This window comes from Nomascus leucogenys, chromosome 4, assembly GCF_006542625.1.
Source record: "Nomascus leucogenys isolate Asia chromosome 4, Asia_NLE_v1, whole genome shotgun sequence".
NCBI lineage: Eukaryota > Metazoa > Chordata > Mammalia > Primates > Hylobatidae > Nomascus > Nomascus leucogenys.
In genome coordinates, this window is record NC_044384.1 from 55,891,994 (window position 1) to 55,913,590 (window position 21,597).

General features: G+C 43.8%; 1 protein-coding gene across 5 annotated transcripts in view; it reads right to left on the reverse strand.

The window, feature by feature from the left end:
- Window positions 1-11,297: 11,297 nt before the first annotated feature.
- The window catches only part of LAMA3 (laminin subunit alpha 3), a 274,538-nt gene continuing 264,238 nt past the window's right edge, over window positions 11,298-21,597 (reverse strand). For all 5 annotated transcript variants that reach the window (XM_030810644.1, XM_012506378.2, XM_030810643.1 and 2 more), the window contains 6 exons: window positions 20,051-20,191; window positions 16,396-16,555; window positions 16,161-16,291; window positions 14,556-14,649; window positions 13,230-13,349; window positions 11,298-11,857 (listed from right to left, as the gene is read on the reverse strand). In XM_030810644.1, coding sequence (XP_030666504.1) covers window positions 11,712-11,857; window positions 13,230-13,349; window positions 14,556-14,649; window positions 16,161-16,291; window positions 16,396-16,555; window positions 20,051-20,191 — 792 coding nt within the window. In that variant the 3' untranslated portion in view covers window positions 11,298-11,711. The remainder of the gene's footprint in view (window positions 11,858-13,229; window positions 13,350-14,555; window positions 14,650-16,160; window positions 16,292-16,395; window positions 16,556-20,050; window positions 20,192-21,597) is intronic.

The following is a 21,597-nucleotide window of genomic DNA, read 5'->3' on the forward strand; positions in this document are numbered from 1 at the left end:
CGGAGTTTCAAAGACCTCAAGCGATCTCCCGGCCTCGGCCTCCCAAAGTGCTGGGATTACAGGAGTGAGCCACCACGCCTGGCCTGGTCATCTCTTATGCACTTCCAGGTGTTTCTCACCAGGGAACTGGAAAGGCCTCTCCCCTGGACACAGCTAAGATGAGGGCTTCCCAAGCCTGGCTCTTCATTAGAATCACCTGGGCTGCTTTAACAATCATGAATACCAGTCCCATCTGAGATGAACTCTGTGGGGCAGGGGTACACACACCTGTATTTTAAGTGATTCTCAGATGCTTCTGCTGCAAGGGCAGGTGAGAGCCCCTGGATGAGTTGAGCCAACCAGGCTGTGAAATGAAGACAGTAAGTAACTCAGCTTTTGGCACCTGGAAAATGGAAACAGAAGAAAAAAATGAAATATAATCCACAAGCTTTATTTTCTATCCGTCAGCCCACCTAACTGTTAATTACATGAATCAGTGCCACTCAAAACCTATCTAAAACTATAACCCATGATATGTCCTCAGTTTCCTTCAGTAGCCACTGTCTGTGTAACCTGGCCAATGGCCCTCACACCGCCCATTGACATTTTGCGCACTCTTCTCAAGCCTTCTCCCCCAGACAACCTTATCTCCTAATTCACTAGGAAAATAGGGGCCCCCAAATTCCCCACCTGTACACAATGCCATCTCTCTCCACCTACAGTCACCTTCTCTCCTCTAGGCTCAGGGGACGAGGGGCTCCCTCACCTTTCTTCAAGGTCACTTCCTCCAAGAGTCCTCCAAGTCCATTTCCTGCCCCCTCACCTCTTCAGTAACTAGGCTACTTTCCCTCTGCTCTTCCTTTTTAGCCTCTCCCTATAAACTATGTCTTTCCCAGCATACAAAACATTCTATTCTGCTTTCTTAAATCAAAACAAAAGAAAGCAATCCATCACAATCACAGGTCCTCCAAGTTCTCCTTTTCATTACAACTAAGCTTCTTGGAAGAGTAATCAACATGATCTGCTAACACCTTCTTACTTCCCATTCACTGTCTTCAGTCTATTGTAATCTGACTTCTGGCCCCATTGTAGCAGGACGAGCGGCAAACAAAACCTCTCAGACACCAAGTTGTAGAAGGAAGGGCTTTATTGGGCTGGGAGCATCAGCAAGCTACTGCCTTAAAATCCAAGCTCTCCGAGTGCACAATTTCTGTCCCTTTTAAGGGCTCACAACTCTAAGGATTTCACACGAAAGGGTTGTGATTGATTTGAGCAAGCGAGGGGTACATGACAGGGGCTGCATGCACCGGTGGTCAGAGAGAAACAGAACAGGGCAGGGAGTTTCACAATATTCTTCTATATAGTGTCTGTAATCTATGAATAACATCGGTTTCTAAGTTATGAGTTGATTTTTAACTACTGGGTTTAGGCCAGGCAGGCCCAGGCCTGGTTTCAGGCCTGGTGCCAGGCTGCCTGTCTTTGGTTTTACTTCCTTGTTGTTTTCTTGAAACAGGTGATGAGTATAAAACAATATAAAACAATATGACAGGGTCTCTCTCTTCTCTCACCGTCACTCCACTGAAATCACCCTTATCAAAGATACCAACTGGCTCTTTCTTGCTAAGTCCAGGGCTTCACAGTAGATAGCAGGGGTCAGCATGTTCCCCCAAGGACCTGGCTCCTGCACAGCCCTGCTCCGCAGCATCATCTCCTTACAAGCACTTGCCCCCTTGCATTTGCGTTTCCCGCTTACACTACCAGAGGTTCTCTCCAGTTCCCCTAAGCCACGCCCTGTTTCCTCTCCGTGCCTTTGCTTGTGCTCTTCCCTCTGCCTGTAATGCTCCTTTCCACATTCTTCATTCCTGAATTACACACGTCTTGGCTCAGGTACCTCTCTATTCTCTTTGGAGGTAAAGAGTTATTTCTAACTGAGATGGGAGAGGAAAAAAATGGCTTCCACCATTGGGCAGCACCATGGCCTCCCTGAAGCTTCCTGCGCAACACCAATATATGTCCCCTGGCTGTAGCAGCTCAGGAGGTTCGTGCTGCTTGGCATTCTACTGGAAAGGCTACGTTGTTGGCTCCTCACCTAAGTGCAGATTCTCTATTAGATCTGGATGCTAGTAATAGGATCATTTTCTAGGGACTCCTACCTGAAATGGAGTGAAATGTGAAGTTCTATTTAATTCAAGTCCTTGTTCCTGTACTACCATATTTCTCACATTTGCCTGATAGTGAAAATCACCTGGTGTTTTTATTGAAAATGCAGATCTCCACGCCACTGCACTCCAGCCTGAGAGACAGAGCATGACTCCATCTCAAAGAAAATAAAAAACAAAAAAGAAAAGAAAATGCAGATCTCTGGGCCCCACCCATACCTGGGGACTCAGAATCACCAAGGCAAGGTCTCATCCTTATGCGTCACGTGTGTTTTGAGATCTCATTATCTCCTGGGAGATAGGTCTGTGAGTTATGGCTGGCAAAGCCAATTACCTGCCAATTACCTCTTGAAAGAGCAACACTATGCTTGCTGAACTGGAGAAACTGGGGTAGTTGAGCAACATCTGAGATCAAGGCAAGACAAAATGCTTGGTAAACTTCCCCTCATGAATGAGTTCTTGGCTGGCACGGCTTATTTTTTCCAGGGTGGGATTTCTTCAAATGAAATATTAGCTTTTTGCACAAGGTACATAGGGGAAGGGAGAGGGGAGTTTTGGGGGTCCTGGTAGCACTCTTCTATCTCACAGTGCTGCCATGGAATCCCAACAGTGTGGCTCAAGTTTCAGGGCATCTGGTTGAGTGGGGTCATTAGCCCTCATGGAGAGGTTGAGCATAGGGCTCCATCTCCAGGTCACTGAAAGTTTATGATGTGGACTTGGATATCCCCTTCATTGCTTCATTGTTGCTCAGGGATCCCAGTGACATCTTGATGAAAAGGCAGGATTTTAAGTATGTATTTTCTCTTATCCATACCAAGTGAAACCATATGGCCCTCAGCCACCAGGGATAGAATATGTGTAGGAGGATAAAGCAGGATTCACTTATCCAAGTTGGGGTCAAGAAATGGAAGCTGAGGTAAAGAAGGGAGATGATAGCCTCTGTTTTTAGGGACATCTGCACACAATGAACTATTATTAAAGCACCAGACTTATCCTGGTCAGTGCTTCTCTCAGAGGGACACAGGCCACCAGGCTTCCTGTTTCTTACACCTAACCCGACTTGAGGGAACTCTTTTTTTTTTTTTTTTTTTTTTTTTTAAGAGAGAGAGTTTTGCCCTATTGCTTAGGCTAGAGTACAAGTGGCACAACTGTGGCTCACTACAGCCTCGAACTCCTGGGCTCGAGTGATCCTCCTGCCTCAGCCTCCCAAGTAGCTGAGATTACAGGTGGGAGCCACTGCACCTGCTCTTGGGGCATATTTTATTTCCAACTTAAAACAACATTGTATGTATATGTCACATATTAATAATATATAATACATATAGCAAACAATGCTATATGAACACCCTTATGGTTGCATTGTTACTCATATCTTTTTTTTTTTAAGACAGAGTCTCACTCTGTCACCCAGGCTGGAGTGCACTGGCACGATCTTGGCTCACTGCAACCTCCACCTCCAGGGTTCAAACAATTCTCCCTACTTCAGCCTCCAGCGTAACTGGGATTACAGGTGTGTACCACCATGCTCAGCTAATTTTTGTATTTTTAATAGAGACGGGGTTTAGCCATGTTGGCCAGGCTGGTCTTGAACTCCTGACCTCAGGTGATCCTCCTGCCTCAGCTTCCCAAAGTGCTGGGATTACAGGCGTGAGCCACCACGCCTGGCCCATATCTTTCTTAATTAACTAGGACAAATTCCTAGAAGTAGAATGCACATTTTATTTTTTTCCTTTGACTTTTTCCTTCAACTTTTAATTTAAATTCCAGGGCCCATGTGCAGGATAGAGTGCACGTTTTAAAATTTCAATATCTATTCCCAAATTGCCACTTTCCTCCCCCAAAGCGATACCCATATACAATCCTATTGCTTACTTATATATTAAACAATCTTTGTCAATTTTATAGACAAAACAAAGTGTTTCATATTTTACATTTATTTGATTTCAAATTAGATTGAAGATAGGCATCATACGCTTAGGGGAAATTTGTATTTCTTCTTTTTAAATTATCCTGTCCTTTACCATTTTATTATTGGGGTGTCTATATATTTTTAGAATTAATCTGCAAGAGCTCTTAATCTGTAAGATTATGCTTTCTCTGTTATATGTTAAAATATTTTTCCAGTGCTGTATTTTAATTGCATTTCTTGCCATCTAGAAATTTAATATTCTTATGTGATCATATTTACTCTTTTTTTCCTTACAATTTCCTTATTTGGTGGCATGTTTAGAAAACCACTCCTCAACCTAAAGTATATAAATAATTTTCCTAATGTTTTCTTCCAGCACTTGATGGTTTATTTCACTTGAATCTTCAATTCATCTGGAATCAATTTGGGTAGAAGATGCAGGATAAGGAGCCATCTTTAATTTTTTAAATGGTTAGCCAGTTACCCAACTTCAAGGGGACATATTATTACCTTGGATCAAAAAAAGTACAACGAGATAATTTTAGTCTGCCTCCTCCAAGATTAAAAAAAGCCAAAGAGGATCATAGGCTGGAAAATCAAGAAAAGGAGGAGGCTAATCCAAAAAATGGAAGCTGAAGTTGCCAGAAGTGAATGGCTGCACATTAGGCCTCCCAATCCTCTTTCTCCTTCATGGTTAGAAAGAGGTATGGCAAGCCTTCACTTGGCCACGAAGCTTTGCCAGGCAGTGAAGATAAAGGCATTAGGAGACTTGATTCCTTTACTTACTTTGACACACAGGTAGCATGATGTTACCTTAGAATTTACATGATAATTCCTCTTTCCTTTTCTTCTCATGCATTGATTGAAAATATGTTAAATTTATTTACAAACTGTAAAGTGCTATTCAAATAGAAAATATCATTAGTACCAATGAATATTTTTACTCAGAAGGTATTCTCCATGGGTAATCCAGTCAAAATTCACATCACAACATGAATATTAAATAATCAGCCAAAACACATCCTCATGGAGCAAAGGATTTCTTGATATTGGTTGACACAATGGGCATAGTAGGCAATATTCCTTGTTTTTGTGAAAAGCAAGAACTAGTCATATTACAAATACAATATTGTCAAAACCTAGGACAAGATTTCCTTCCACTCTTTGGAGGGTGTCTAAGCTTGGGTTCCCTTGGAGCAGACTCTGAGCAGGGATTTGAGTGCGGGGAATTTATGTGGGAGGGGAAGGAAAGACCAGTAATAGGAGGAGGGGATGAGGGAGGGAGACAGAGAAGGTAAGGCAGTGGAGGAAGAAATGTTCCCAAGCCAGATCCTGCTGTGGGTGACTGGCGTGTAATCCTGCTGGAGAAACTCCGGGATATGGGGGAAAATGCAGGTTCCAAGGGGTGTGGGAGCTAGCCCCAGACTCCTGTGAGCCATTGCTGGTCAATTGCACTTATGACATTAATCCTCTGCACAGCCGATCTGCTGCACAGGTAAACAACGCTGGCTTCAGCAGCCAAAGAAATGCTGGGGCTGGCACTTGGAAGGCAGAGTGGCAGGCCCTCAAGTGATCAGGGTGAAGTGGGTGCTGGCAGCATCTTCTACAGAGGTTTCTCCTCCCCCACCCCGCCCCTTAGAGCCAAGGTCTTGCTCTGTCACCCAGGCTGGAGTACAGTGGTACAAACACAGCTCACTGCAGCCTCAAACTCCTGGGTTCAAGCAATCCTCCCACCTCAGCCTCCTGAGTAGCTAGGACTACAGGCATGCATCACCACACCTGGCTAATTTGTTTTCTCTTATAGAGACAGGGTCTTGCTATGTTGCCTAGGCTGGTCTGAAACTCCTAACCTCAGGAGATCCTCCTACCTTGACTTTCCAGAGTGCTGGGATTACAGGCATGAGCCACCACACCAGAGGTTTCTCCTTAATTTGAAATACATCTTACTTGTGTACACAGCAATGCTATAAAACAGGGCAACACTTACTTTCTCCATCGTTTCCTCAGAATGGCAAATCAGGAAAAGTGATAAACATACGTCACATGTGGAATAGGAAACTTCTTTATTAGGTCTTTGGCTTTTTGATATTTGAATATCCAAATATTTAAATCTCCAAACATGCCTAGGAATAACTAAAGCCACAAGGAAATATTCAACTTGTGATACTTCCACTCCATGTTTTTACAGTGTTGTTTATAGTAGTTATATACATATATATATTTATATCATATATAGTAGTACTTATAGTAGTAACATTACTACTATAAATACTGTAAAAACAGAGTGAAAATATCAAAAGTTGAATATAGTTTATAGTAATATATATTACTATATATATTCACATTTATAGTAATACATCATATATATATTTGATAGAGGTTCTTGCACTGTTACACAGGCTGGTGTGATCATAGCTCACTGCAGTCTTGAACTCATGGACTCAAGAGATCCTTCCACCTCAGCTTTCCGAGCAGCTGGGACTACAGGTGGGTGCCACCATTTCCAGCCAATTATTTTATTTTGGTAGAGATGGAGTCTTGCTATGTGGCCCAGGCTGGTCTTGAACTCCTGGCCCCAAGGAATCCTCTCACCTCAGCCTTCTAGAGTACTGGGATTACAGGTGTGAGCCAGCATGCCCGGCCAATAGTAATAATATTAACAATGATATTCTCATAACATTTTCACATCTGCCATTTCATTTAACTCTCAAAGAAGCCTTATGAAGCAAGGGAGGTAATTTCTGTCCCTCAAACTTCTAGGATATTTTAAACGCCCTGACAGAAAGCGTCATGCTGAAACCGGTGCTAGAATTACAGGCCCAAGGGAATAAGGGGTGGCTCAGATTCAAGAGAGTTCCAAGAGCAATAGCTCTTCTCCAAAGCGGGGCATGGCGGGGTGGGGCTTTCCTCTCATTGTGGGAAAGTGGGAAGAGATAGTTTATAGGGAACTAAGGAATAGGAGAAAAGCCCCCCTGGGATCTGGGCTAGGCAGAAGGTGTCCCAGTAGCAGCTGGTCTTTGGCCCAGGAAGTGCCCCTGATGTCCTAGGATGCATTTTATCCTCTGGCAGAACCCCTCCTCCCCAACTAAGGACACTGCACTTCTGGGGAAGACATGGACGTTTGGGATTTTCTTCTCCCTTGACAGCACTGCAGTTGAATACTAGCTATGCTCAATCACCTGTTTTCCAGAATATAACCTTTATGTCTAAGGAAGCATATTTCCTGCAGGAATAGTAAATACCTTCCGAGATTTGCCTTTTGAATGGACGCCATGCCAAGCTGCAGCTCCGCTCACAGCGCTATGCTAACTGTTTAGAAATGCACGCTCCCTGAGTATGAAACGATTAAAGTTAGTGGTTAATATGCAAAAGCCTTTTGAGCAAATGATGATTTAATCAGTAAATGTGTGCCGCTGTGTGACCTGTGTGCATTCACAAGACTCAAGTGCTGCAGAAAGTTCCAGCCCTCTGCCCTCTGAAACTCCTTTTATCAAGGGCTCAATGTAGAGTAAAATAAACCACACATTCAAAATGTATGGGGAAAGAAACCTTCTGGAAACGGAAAGGTAGACTTTATATACTGGGGTCATACAAGTCTTTATGAGCAAGGCAGAAAAGATATTTCCAGTCAATAGCATTCACCATCTCAGGCCCTTGTCCCTCTACTTTGGGAGAATTATATTACTTGCCCTGAGGATGATTAACAAGGATATCCCGATTTCATCTCTGCTTTCTATTCCCAGCCACGCAGACATTGTGCTGGAATTTCTATGCTGAAGAATTAAGCTATATTGTTTGGCAAAAGAAGCAACTGAAAACAAGAAATCCATCCCTTTCTACCACTGCTATTACATAATCCACGTTTAAAAAAAAAAAAAAGTTTCTGCTTCGGATTTCTCTGTTGGGCAGGGTGGTGGGAGGGATGGGGTCTCTAGTTTTTCCCAAGTGAAATCCTGGAAATCTTGCCTAAGAGAATCCTTATGAAAGTTTCACTTACAATGAAAGCAAACTTCCAAGGTGGAGGAGGGTGAAGCCGGCTGGCTGGACCGATCACTGAGGCCCAGCGCTGCGAAGAGAGCTCAGCACATTATTCCAACCCTTTCTGGGAGCACGGCCCGGGCTTGGCACCGGTTTGGTGTTCTCGAGTGTGACGCATTCTGTAAACCTGGCTGTGTCCATGGCCCAGCTCCAGTTCTGCAGGGCTCATGACCAGGCTGCCCCCTCTCCTAAGGTGTTTTGCAGGATCGCCCATCAGAGCTAAACACCCACCAGCTGACCACCTGTTCCAGGTGATGGGATTTTGGCTCAGATCAGCCTGGATGGGGTGGACCTCTACAAGCTGGCTTGAATAAATGTAAATGTCTGCTGCCTATCTTGAAGATCATCGGCAAGCTTTGGTGGGTCCATATGCAGTGGCATTAGGGATTAAGGCAAACTTAAAATGATTCTGAGTGTAAACAGATACAGATATAAACTTTCGGGGGAACAATTTGGTAATAGCTAATAACAATCGTTAAAATATTTATATCCTTTGACCTGATAGTGTTAGTTCTAAGAATTTATCTTAAGAAAATAAATAAATTTATATCCCATGATATCTTCATTTTAGTGTTACTTGTAATTGCAAAAAGAAAAGAGAAAAAACCCCACTTACTGAATAATTGGAAGGTGGTTAAATACATTACGGTAAATTGATGGAATAAAATGCTCTACAGTTAAAGACCTAGGAAACAATAGACTTTGTAAAACCACATCAAAACAATATATATGGTATCATCATGATTTTTGTAAAAAAAACACATGTGAATTAAAAGACTAACGAACATATAACTACATACAAACAGATTTCGGAGTGTGAGATTCTAGGTGACTTTACTGCCTCTCTGCATATTCCAATTTTTCCATAACAAACACACATACCACTTATATTCAATGAAAAAAAGGTTATTTAAAATTTTTTTCTACCCATATGCTGTAAGTCCTCATTCCAAAGGAAGAATGGGGCCTTTCGGGGGCTACCGCTGACCTGCCCAAGTTGGAATTAGTAAATAGAGAACTGGGGAACCGGAAGAGAAGGGTTAGAGTGGCTGGCAGAGGCTGAGGTGTGAGGGGTTTTCAGTGCAGCAGTTTTGGGGGTTGGGGAGAGTAGAAAAAGGAGCTGAGTTCAAGTTCTCTGTGGGGAAGTGGGACCACGTCCCGCCTTGGAGAAGGGAAGGTCAGCGAGTTCTGTCCAGGGCTGCTGTCCTCTGGTGCAGGGCTATTATGAGCATGGCAAAAACTCAATAACCGTACATATTGGGGAATGAGGTCAGCCAGCACCTGGAGGGATGCTGAAGAAGGCAGGCCTGTGCAGACCCACGATTGCTTTACAGTTACTTGGTGCCCCTGAAGTGCCTGCTGCCCAGGGAGATGCACTGTTTCCAGTCCCCAATCCACTGAACGAAGACGGAACAATGGTGGACCCATTGTGAACTGGTCAGTGTCGTCTACCAGAGATCCTGCTGTCCCTCCTGAGACTCTCCTCACAAGGTCGGCCCAATTTGTGTGTGCCTATGAGCCAGGAAGAGGATACCAGTGACAATATTTGTATGGCATTTGATAGTTTACAAACAATTCTCATGAAAGTTCAGTTGAGGAGCTCTAGACATTCTTTTCAGGAAACACATATTTACAATCTGCGAATAGCCACACTGAAGGTGTTCTTTTTCCTCAGCTGTAATTTCATCTGTGACTCTCTCTGCTGCTTTCTGGTGGCTGGAACTGTATTCAGCAAGGGCAGATAGGTGGCTGTTCTTCAAGCTTTTACGAAATGGGGGGAAAACCTTTGGTATTAGTCAGTGAGGAATAAACTAGCCCTTTTTGTTTTTCTTTTTTAGAGACAGGCTGGAGTACAGTGGGGTGATCCTAGTTCACTGCAGCCTCAACCTCCTGGGCTCAAGCGATCCTCCCACCTCGACCTCCAGAGTATCTGGGACTACAGGCACGTGCCACCATGCCCAGTTAATTTTTTTTTATTGTTTTGTAGAGACAGGGTCTTGCTATGTTGCCCAGGCTGGTCTCAAACTCCTGGCCTCAAGCAATCCTCCTGCCTTGGCCTCCCAAAGTGCTGGGATTACAGGTGCGAGCCACCACACCCGGTCACTACTCCTTTCTAATGAATCTAGGAAGTGCTAACAAATAATCAGCACCAGTGAATAACTCCTTAGATTCAGTTAGGTTAACACTGGGGAGCCAGAAGAGAGAACCACCAGCTTAGTGTAGACCTGCCAAAGGCGGATGTTAAAATGGATGATCCTCTTGCAGACTCAGTTCGTGGCTGGTCATCACCTGGTGAATTTTTCATTTTAAAATCAATATTTCAAGAAAGCACATAGCTTAGAGTCATGTAGTTTAACCTCCAACCCAACATGGCATCCCTAAGGACCACCACCCAGCCTCTGTTGAATACTCCTATGATGGGGACCTCACTACCTCTCCAGGAGAACATTCAATTTCTGTATAGATGTGGTTAGAAAGCATGTCCACAAGACTGCAGTGTGGAAGTCAGAAGAGAACATTGGGTTGAAGGGGATGTGACTCAGTTTCAAAGGTGGAGGGTGTGTAGCTATAAGGATACCACATAGGATTACTATATCCAATTTTTTAGAGTTATTTGTTATTTTTCTTCTGATGAACAAACACTATGTAGAGGATATGGAAATGCTTGTGTAGTCTTCTCTGTTAGGGAAAGTGGTGCTGGGTAATAATATTGGTTCAGTACATCATTCATTATTTTGTAGATAAAACTAGAAGTGAGTCCTCCATCCCACTGACTTTGGTTAGCTTGCCATATGAAGCTTCAGTGATGGTGCGTTACATCCATCTCAGCTTTCCTACCAGGTAGTTTGTGCCCTCAAGGAATTGATCATCATAATCTAGACTTGGTTGGTAGCAGGCTGGGGAAGGCTAGGATTGGGAAGCCAATGGGCTTCATTAATTAATGGGTTCATTAGTTCAGTTGGTTTGTAAGTTACTATTTTATGAATATTATATGTCTCCCCAATTGGATTGCATATTCCTTAAGGGCAGGAATTTATTTCTTATCCCTCGCTGTAGCTGCAATACTGAACACACACAAAACCCTCATCAGTATATGCTTAGTGATTATCTGTAGAAGACTATGTTGTAGGTAGCACATTGAACCGGTGCTGAAGAATTAATCCAATTAACAATGACCATCAAGCCACTTGTTTTATGCTGATAAAACATAATTTAAGGACTATACTGCATTTTTTAACTCCATAAATTATAACCCTTTAACATATATGAAAGTTTCATATTCTTAAAGTGCTTTAAAATATATTTAATTTTTTTAACAAGTGGAAAAGAATGTTCCTTAAAAGACATTTAATTTTTTAGTGGAAATTAATATTACCAAAAACATTCTGTGCATATTTGAATAACAATTTTTTTATCTTCAAGAAATGGGATTTTTATATAAAATACACACGTAGCACTGAATGCCAAAGTGATGGGTATCCATGGTCAGAATTCAAAATTAGATTTGCTATTAAACCTCTCTGGTTTGTGTCCTGAGTGAAGAATGATCTCAAGCTGGGGAGGGAAGTGCATTGGGTAATCAGTGCTTTTGAAGGTGAATTTCCTTGCTGTGAAATAGGCTTGGGTTAGTGGTCAGGACAGCCATTCAGACTGACAGGCCCCTGGACTTCCAAGGCTTCAGTGGCAGGGACAGAGATGTGATTGACATGAATATTCCTCAGACAGCCAAAGAATGATTTCCACACAGGGATCCTCAGTGTCGTCAAATTGGCTGAAAGAGAAAGCGGAGAGGCATTCAGTAAATAATTTATACTGTCCAGGGACTGTTCCCTGGATTTTAAAAGATAGTATTTTTTTTTTTTTAGACAGGGTCCTGCTCTGTTACCCAGGCTGAAGTACAGTAGTATGATCACAGCTCATTGTAAACCTGGGATTCCTGGGCTCACACAATCCTCCCACCTCAGTCTGCCAAGTAGCCAGGACTAGAGGTGTGGGCCACCACCCTGGGCTAATTTTTAATGTTTTTGTAGAGATGGGGGTCTCACTATGTTGCCCAGGCTGGTCTTGAACTCCTGGCCTCAAGTGATCCTCCCGCCCCAGCCTCCCAAAGCTCTGGGATTACAGGTGTGAGCCACCATGCCAGGCAAAAGATAGTCTTAGTGGAGAAAGCTAAAGTGACTTCACATCTCAGCCCACTCAGCCCACTCCACTTCAGGCAGGCATCTGACACTCCACTTGCTGTAATAAATCAGCAACAAGGCTACTCTTCAAGTTCTTCAGAGGAGAATCCACCGCCCAAATCAATATCTCTAAACTGGTACTTTTTATGGGTAATGAAAGACCTATACAATTAACAACCGGATTACAGTGTATTTGGAGGGACAGAAAACAATGAAGAAGAAAAGCCTCTTCCCAGACAACATTCCAGTCTTGAACTTGACTCCATTGCAGCCTACCTGATTCTCCCAGTCTGGTCTCCAAAAGCTTAATAACTCACTGGTAAAACTAAATACCTGAAGAGGACAGAGACCAGTTTTTCAGACCCTTTTCCTGACTCTTTGCTGATATCGGGCTTCTAGGTTAATGCAACCTCTTAAGAGAGGATTATAAATTACGGGCTTAGGGCCAGGTGCAGTGGCTCACACCTATAATCCCAGCACTTTGAAAGGCCGAGGTGGGTGGATCACCGGAGGTCAGGAGTTTGTGACCAGCCTGGCCAACCTAGCAAAACCCTGCCTCTACTAAAAATACAAAAATTAGCCAGGCGTGGTGGCGTATGCCTGTAGTCCCAGCTACTTGGGAGGCTGAGGCAGGAGAATAACTTGAACTTGGGAGGCGGAGGTTGTGGTGAGCCAAGGTCACATCACTGCACTCCAGCCTGGGCAACAGAGAGAGACTCCATCTCAAAAAAAAAAAAAAAATAGAGAAAAAATTACAGGCTTGGGGCAAGGGGAAACAGCAGTAATGGTGCCTGGGCTGCCCTGACAAGTGCTCCTTTCTAGCAACTACCTTTCCCCACATGCCAGTGCAAAGGGCCTCACCATCTCCACTGTCCAGCCAAGAGCTGCTCTGCCACTAATTAAGAAGTGAATGTTCAGAGCTGACACAGGGCAACACATTATAGAAGTTAGGACAAGAGTTACCTGGAGCACCTCCAAGGTGTAGTGGCTCTTGAGTGCTGGCAGGTGGGAAGGGGATCTGTCCAGCTGTGTAGCTACTGTCTGTGTCCAGTTCCAGGTGCAGGATGTGTTGTTTTATGGTGACTGGGGAAAGGAGGCCGGTTAGGTCTCTATCATCAGAGGTGAGCCCTGCTTAATGTCTACACTACTGACTTTGTTTTAACTCCTTCATACTAGACCTGTGGGAGTGCTGTTTGCAGAAATTTGGTCAGCTTAGATATAAATTCAATTAACTTCCTCTAAACACCAGGTAGTGCTTCCACATACATGAATGAATTTTACCCTTGAAATGAATCTGTGAAGAGGAAATGATCGTTCCCCATTTCCCAGATAAGAGAATGTGTCTCACTGAGGAGCCTGACAAGACAGCTTGGTTACCAAGAGTTGGGATTTAAGCTCTGGTCTCCTGTGTCCAGAGGCCATGCTGATTTCATGTGATCTCAGCTACTTTCTATGAAGACACTGACTTCTGAAAACTGATGCCAAAGGCAGCTCTTTTGACTCTCGACACAAAATTCCTCTCATGTTAACGATCTCAGCTAATTGCAATGTAGTTATCTTTAAAATTAGCCAAGAAAAGACCACTTTTTACAAAAGGTATTTTAGCCGATATGGGTTCATAGATCTCTAATATCCACAAATAATTAATAAAATAACAGATTCTTTTTGAGAGGAAATGCTTGCTCTCTACTCATCGGGTTGTCTACATAGTTTGCATTAATATTAAATGGTTGTTGAAAAAAATAACACAACAACGAGCCTTAGCAAAAAACAGATACTTACTGAACACTGACTACATATCAGACACTGGGCTAATAACTTTTCACACATTATCCCATTTAATTTCCACAGCCTTAAAAGCCATACCCTATTTTTATTTCCATTTTACAGAAGAGGAAACCGAAGGTAAAGAACAATTAAGCAACTTGTCCAAGGTCACACAAGGAAAGGGATGGAACTAAGATTTGATCTCTGTTCTAACTTCAGAGCCAAAATCTAAATCACAATGTTATACCATCTTGAAAACGAGCCTAGCTTATTAGTGTGCTGGGCTCCAAAAACAAACAACAACAGCAACAATAAAACATTTGATAAGTTCTGGAGAATTGGAGGTGGCAACCATGAGTGACAGAAGCATGGCTGGGGTTGAGAATGGACACGTTAGCCTGGGGGGCTGGCCCTGGTCAGGTACTATGGATGGAGGGGCTGAGGCTGCCTTTGGGATGTTCAAGTCAAAATGGAAAGGGGGCCTGTTTTAGTGCATGAACAATCAGCTACTGGACAACATACCTGCCACCGAGTGCCACTGTCCATCACACAGAGACTGCTTTGGTGTGACCGACGTCGAGGTCCCACCTGCCCCACTGTCCATAGAGGCCGTGACCTGGAACACACATGCATTTTCCTATTTCCTTCAGAAAGGCAGGTGGAGCCCACCTTCCCCTGCCATCTGCCCTCCCCAAACTGGGCCAACTGACAGCTTAAGTGCACATTAGATATTGGCCCTCCTCTACTTTTGAAGCATGTGACCACATGGGGTCCAACGCTTCCAGAGATCTCTCTGCTGCATCCCTTCCAGGCAAGTATAAACCAGGGTGGACCCTGGCCTGAAGTCGTTGCCAATGGCAATGAGTTGTTCCCTTCTAATCCAAACCCCACCCCCATCAGCTCAACTCAAAGGTTACTGATTGGAATCCTCCTTAGCAATTAATGCGTGACAGTGGCTCTGTATGGAAGGATATGTGAGATGTGGAAGGCAAAGCTACTGGTGGAGGCCTACAGCCTGCTGCCAGGGCCAGCCAACTGTAATAGTTCCATGCACAGCAAGACATTAAACAAGCAAAATGATTGAGTTTGCACTGGGCATGCATCAGGAGCCAGGCACGCAGTCTGTTTTGTGAAGAATCCCACATTTCTGCTTTCTAAATCAGGTTTTCCTCCAGGATCTTCCAAGGGTTGAATCAAGGGGAATGAAATGAGAGGACTAAAATAAGTGTATTTATAAATAATTTACATTTAATTTGCACGTAGCTAGATGGGACAGCCTATTCACAGGCAATTTTTGAGCTAAACAATGTCACTACTATTATGAAGGTCATCAGGTCTTGATTTGTTTTCCTGAGAATAATTCCCTCCCAGAGACTCTCTCCAGCCCCTCCTCTGAAAAGCCAGAATTGTCTCAACCACCTTGCAAGTGGATAGTTACTTGCTTCTCTGGGCTACCAGAGACCTACTCAGACTTAATTAAAGACTACAATAGAAAGTATTCTAGGAATTTTGGGCATTTTATTTTCTCCTGGGATTCTTTTCCCCTCACATTTAGTAAACTGTGGAAGGATGGAGATGAAAGAAAATGGAATATTATATCAATCTTTCACTCGAGGCCTCAACTAAGGGTCTTCCTAGAAGAATTTGGTTTTAAAGAGACATCTTTGAGAAGGAAAGAGATATAACTGGGAGGTGGAAAATAAGATACTGACTCAGGCCTGTGAGTGATGGACAAATGAGGCCGCAGAGATGAAGAAAGAATCCGCAAGAATTGAGTACATGGCAATTTCTAAAATCTTGACAAAAGCCTTAAGATATAAGAGTGATTATCTACATTTTGCAGATAAGTCTGAAAGAGCTTGAGTAACATCCTTAGGGCCATATAACCAAGTGCAGGAGCTGCAAATCAGCCTGACTTGTTTGAGTTTTCCCAGTTTTAAAAATTAAGAACAGAAAACACGATGATAAAATTACTTGCTAAAGGAAAATGGTAAGTTAGCACTGAAGTCAAGGCTCTTAAATACAAGATTGGATCCCATTCTCTACTACAAACCTGACCCGCTGTGGCCTCCAGACACTGAAGCTGGTTTCCACAGACCCTGCCCATGGCATCAGACTGCTACGCACCTTTCCTGCCTCCAGGTAAACACATAAGTGCTTCCCAGGCTGACTTCCGATGTGTATTAGGATCCCAGTAAGACTTCTTGGGCGGATGCTGAAAACAAGCTTAAATTCTGGCCCCAACAATACAGAGTGAGCTTTCAAAAGAGAAACAAAGCAAAAGTTAAAGCATCACAATGAAAGAAAACAGGATACAGTTCTTAAGACGCAAAGACTTAAATTCTATAGAACTGCTCCTTACCCAAGACGACATGACCTCCTTCTTCGGAGAAATAAATGCCTTTCTCCAAAGGACCACCCAAGCAGGAAGACACCCCGAAGCTTGAAGAAGGGGTATCCAAGGGTTTTGAATCCAGCTGAAAGTTCTTCAGGCATCCCACAAAGCTGTTTGTGGGGAGGCTCTGCAATCAAGCAGAAAAGAAAAAGCTCATTACCTACACCTCCAAGAAAGGCATGGGTAGCCAAGGCGAAGGGCACTGCAGCTTGTCAGCAAAAGGGGGAAGGTAGGTAGGGACTCATTCTTCCTGCTTCCAAGTCAGGTTCTTCAAACTCAGGTTCTAATAGCTGTTCTATTTGGCTCTCTGCCCACAGTGCCAAGAAAAACCTGTATACCAGATGTTGGGTGGGTGGTCAAAGATTGCAGGTGCCACCTAACGAAGTGGTGTGTGTGCAGGAGTGGGGGGGTGTAGTGCAGCTTGCTAGCTTGTGCTAGAATAAGAACAGGGAAGGTTGACCTGACCCTGGTCCTCACAGTCGGAGCAGCAACAAGGGAAATTTCCATCTTACAGTTCACAGATTTCACCGCCTCTTTGCAGATACAAACCACTTCTTAGAGTTCCATGAGGCAGTGTGATAGCTTAATGCAGGGCAGCTGACAAAAATAAAGAGGCCAAAATGTTCCCAAAATAATAAAATGCAAAAAAATCTTCCTACATTGTTGGGCTTAGTGTACCACCACCAAGTCACGAATGCTGCAGAGTTAAAATAAGACACAATGTGCATCGACAGTGGGCTTGCGTGAAGCCCCATGCCTGCCTAGAGCTGGCTGAAATAGGGGACTCCTCTCCTGGGGCCCAGGAACAGGCTTGTGGGGTTCTGTGCTCTCCCACATTATACACCAGGTGTGTTCTGTGTGTGCATTTTCCTGGGGAGAAGGACTGTAAATTTCATAAAATTCTCAAGAAAGTTTAAGATTCACTGAATAAAACTCCTGGACTCCCTTCTAGAATGAATGCCTTTAGGACTCTGGAATCCTACAAGACAGACATGGTAATAAAGATATAATAACTTTAAAAGAAAATGGTGGCTGGGCACGGTGGCTCACACCTGTAATCCCAGCACTTTGGGAGGCTGAGGCTGCTGGATCACCTGAGGTCAGGAGTTTGAGGCCAGCCTGGCCAACATGGTGAAACCCTGTTTCTACTAAAAATACAAAAATTAGCCAGGCATGGTGGCAGGTGCCTGTAGTCCCACCTACGCAGGAGACTGAGGCAGGAGAATTGCTTGAACTCAGGAGGCGGAGGTTGCAGTGAGCCGAGATCGTGCTACTGCACTCCAGCCTGGGTGACAGAGCAAGATTCCAACTCAAAATAAATAAATAAATAAATAAATAGAGAAAATATTGATGTGATAAATGTACATGGTGCCAGCATCAACAGTAAACTACTGATTGGGTTCCCTATGAAACTTTTAGTTTCTTAAGATTTGTCATGCTACACAATGAAAAAGCTGTGTCCTAGAGCTAGGACTCCCCAGGATGGGCCAGAACCCAGCATTGATCCCTAAGGACTGACTGCAGTGCTGGTGTTCAGAGGCAGACACTGATCGGATGTGGCCTGCTCTTGAAAAGGATATGTGGGAAGGCCCATGAGATGGTTTACATCCTCAGGTTGAAAGAAGGCTGCAAAAAGAAACTTGGTCTGTAAAGAGTATTGTAAATGGGGTGCTACTAATTGGCCCAGATGTTAGATGCTGGGTGTGATTAGGGTGGTTTGAAGAGAATTTATCCAAAGCCAAAGAATACCTGAATCCTGCCCCATCCTGTGATTTCTCTGAGTTGAAAATAGGGGCTGGGCACGGTGGCTCATGCCTGTAATCCCAGCACTTTGGGAGGCTGAGGAGGGTGGATCACGAGGTCAGGAGATTGAGACCATCCTGGCTAACATGGTGAAACCCCGTCTCTACTAACAAATACAAAAAGTTAGCCGGGTGTGGTGGCGGGCACCAGTAGTCCCAGCTACTTAGGAGGCTGAGGCAGGAGAATGGTGTGAATCCAGGAGGCGGAGCTTGCAGTGAGCCAAGATCGTGCCACTGCACTCCAGCCTGGGCGACAGAGCAAGAGTCCGTCTCAAAAAAAAAGAAAAAGGAAAATAGGAACAGAGGTTGAGAAAAGCAAACATTAACAATGAGAATTCTCCTTAGCAATTAATATGTGGTGTATATTATATATATAATGTGTATTATAAATAATGGATAATATGTTATGTATTTTTATGATATATATATATAAGTTACTGCATATAGCAAAGCAAAGTAATACTCTATTGCCTGCTGGGGTACAATAAATATACTTTATTGTATAACACTGGAGCTCTGGCCCAAACCCCAGTGCAAAACCCAAGAGGGCCAGGCTGAGCCCTGGTCGAGGCTAGGGCAGCCTAAGCAGCTAGCATCCAAGCTGGTGGAGAGACCTGCTTTCTTTATGCCCATTTCTAGGCCCAGATTTGAGCTTGGGGCTCTTTTTTTCCCACTGCAAGCAAACATCACACCAAAATGTGCTACCAGGTCTGGAGGAAAGGGGCAAAAATTGCATTAAGGTGGGGGACAGTCCCTAGACCTGAGCTGTTGATAGGCTCATCTTACTTAACTTTGTGGGGTGGGGGGAAAGGCAAATCTGAGACAAGAAAGACAGGTGCCCAAGGCTGCCTCAAGTAACCCCAGTGCAATTAATGCTGTGGCAGGTGGTAGGAGAGAGGAAGGGAGAGGGCACTCACAGAGCTCAGCCCTGGGGCTGTGGCCCCATCAGAGCGCCCCATCAGAGCCTGGAACTTGACAAACCTAGAAAAGCACCCCTCCTCTCTGGGGACAGAGGGAGTCCCGACTTTCCCTTCGTCTGGCATTCCCAAGTTGGGTTTTTGAGATAATTTTGTTATTTCAGACATCAAATAACATTAAAACACATATTCCATTATTAAGTTATTCCTTTTTCAATTCTCTTTCTAGCGTTTGGACGAGGACAAGGAACAGCTTTTGGCTTTGTGCTAGTATGTCTTAAACACCCTCTTGATTATGTGTTAAGCACCTTTTTCTCCAAGCAAAGAACACATAGGTCACACTACCTAGTTTGACATTAGTAACAGTGTTTGGTTTTCAAATGTTTATTTCTCATGGTTATCTATTATTTATGGTAAAGAATATTGGGTTTCCATTTATGGGAGCGATAAAAAGATCCCACAGAAGCACATTTAAAATAAATAGTTTGATGGAGAGAAACAGTTAAGCCAATGTTTTACCTTATGGCAAAGAATGGTGAAAGTGGCACAAATCACTGTAATTTGGAACACATTATGTTAATCAAAAAATCTGTCTATAACCTAAAACCTACGTTTTTGCATTCCCTGGAGCAGAAGCCAATAGATTCAGGTTTAGGAAGTGGTAGAGAAGCTCTATCTTCACCCTTTCAGGGTCTGCGTCTCAACCTGCACCTTAAAAATGAAGGTTTGGGGTTAAGAAATGGGCACCTGCTTTATGTGGTTGTGAACATTAATTAGATCCTTAAAAATCATTTAAAGTATTTTGAGATTCTCATATGTTGAGTATTTTGAATATCTCATACAATTATGCCTATGATATAAGGTGAATTGTTTCTGACCATGGCTCTGAACATAACTATTTACCTTTGGTTTCCCTGATGGAGGTGATCCCAGGTAAACTGGCGCTCTGATGCTGATGGTGGAGTTTCCAGGCAAACTTCCCTCCCGGGCCCTCAGTCCATCCACAACCAAGCGCCCCTTTTCTCCATCATGGCCAAACACCACCTTCAGAGTAAGGAAGATACGTGAGTTGTGTTTTTACCTTTGACAATTGGTGTTGTATTTTATTAAATATTAGTGGCCAAATTAAAAAAAATGTTATCATGCTCCTTCAAATAGCTTCAAAAGATGAGAGATTTTTTCCTCCGGTTATCACTATCACCATCGTTTTGTGAGATTATGTGAAATACTGAACAAACTGAGCTCAAAAGGGGAACTGAAAAAAAAAGGTTGCTTAGAAGTGAACTAATCAAAAGATATTATAGAATTCATCTGCAAACTTAACACAAAAGAGAAACAGTTAAAGGCACAGCCACAGGCAACCCCCTCCATGTAACAAAGGGGCAGGGACAGTTTATACAGTGCTGGGGACAGGGGTGTGTTGGAGTCGTGGCACCCTGGGCTGGCCTCTTGGAGCAGGTAGAACGAGGACACTTCTCTTCAAACAAGAGGAGTGTTTAAACTCTTTGCTAAAATTTCTGATCCCTGGGGTCTGGCGTGGATTCTGCCATCTCATAGGCGTGGTGAGACTATTCACTATGGACACTTCCATTTATATGCCAAGCTGTGACCTTTGGCCTCTACTGCCTGCTGACACCTGGGCTTGAAGGTCTGACAGGCCACTCAACCCTGAGATGTTCACAACAGAAATCCTCATTCTCCCCCAGCTCTGAACTGCTCTCCTCCTGGCCACATCTGCCTCTTCTCCATCTTCATCTCAGTAAATGCCCACTAATGACTCAATTGCTGGCCCCAAATCACAGGACGTGATCTGGACCCTGTCTTCCTCTCACCCTCTATATGTGATCTATCAGCAAGGCCGCGTGGTTCTACCTTCAGCATGTGTCCTGGTGGTCACTTCTCCTGACCTCCCCACAGCCTCTGCAAGCAAAGGCAATAGCAGCTATGTGAGCCCCCTGCTGCTACTCTTGCCCCCTGGCAGTCTCTTCAGCTAAAGAATTAAACGATACATGAATCTGTACATGTAAGAGTTTTTTTTTTTTTTTTTGACAGAGTCTTGCTCTGTCGCCCAGGCTGGAGTGCAGTGGTGTGATCTCAGCTCACTGCAACCTCCACCTCCCGGGTTCAAGCGATTCTCCTGCCTCAGCCTCCTGAGTAGCTGGGATTACAGGTGCATGCCACCACGCCCAGCTAATGTTTGTATTTTTAGTAGAGATGGGGTTTCACCATGTTGGTCAGGCTGGTCTTGAACTCCTGACCTTGTGATCAGCCCACCTTGGCCTCCCAAAGTGCTGGGATTACAGGCATGAGCCACCGCGCCTGGCCAAGAGTTTTAAAACTCTTTAAAAGCTTTACAGACACTTTCAAATAAAGTCCAAAGTCGGAGCTTGGCCTTCAAAGCTTAAATGATCTGGGCTCTGTCTTCCTCTCTAATTCCATTTCTTATTGCT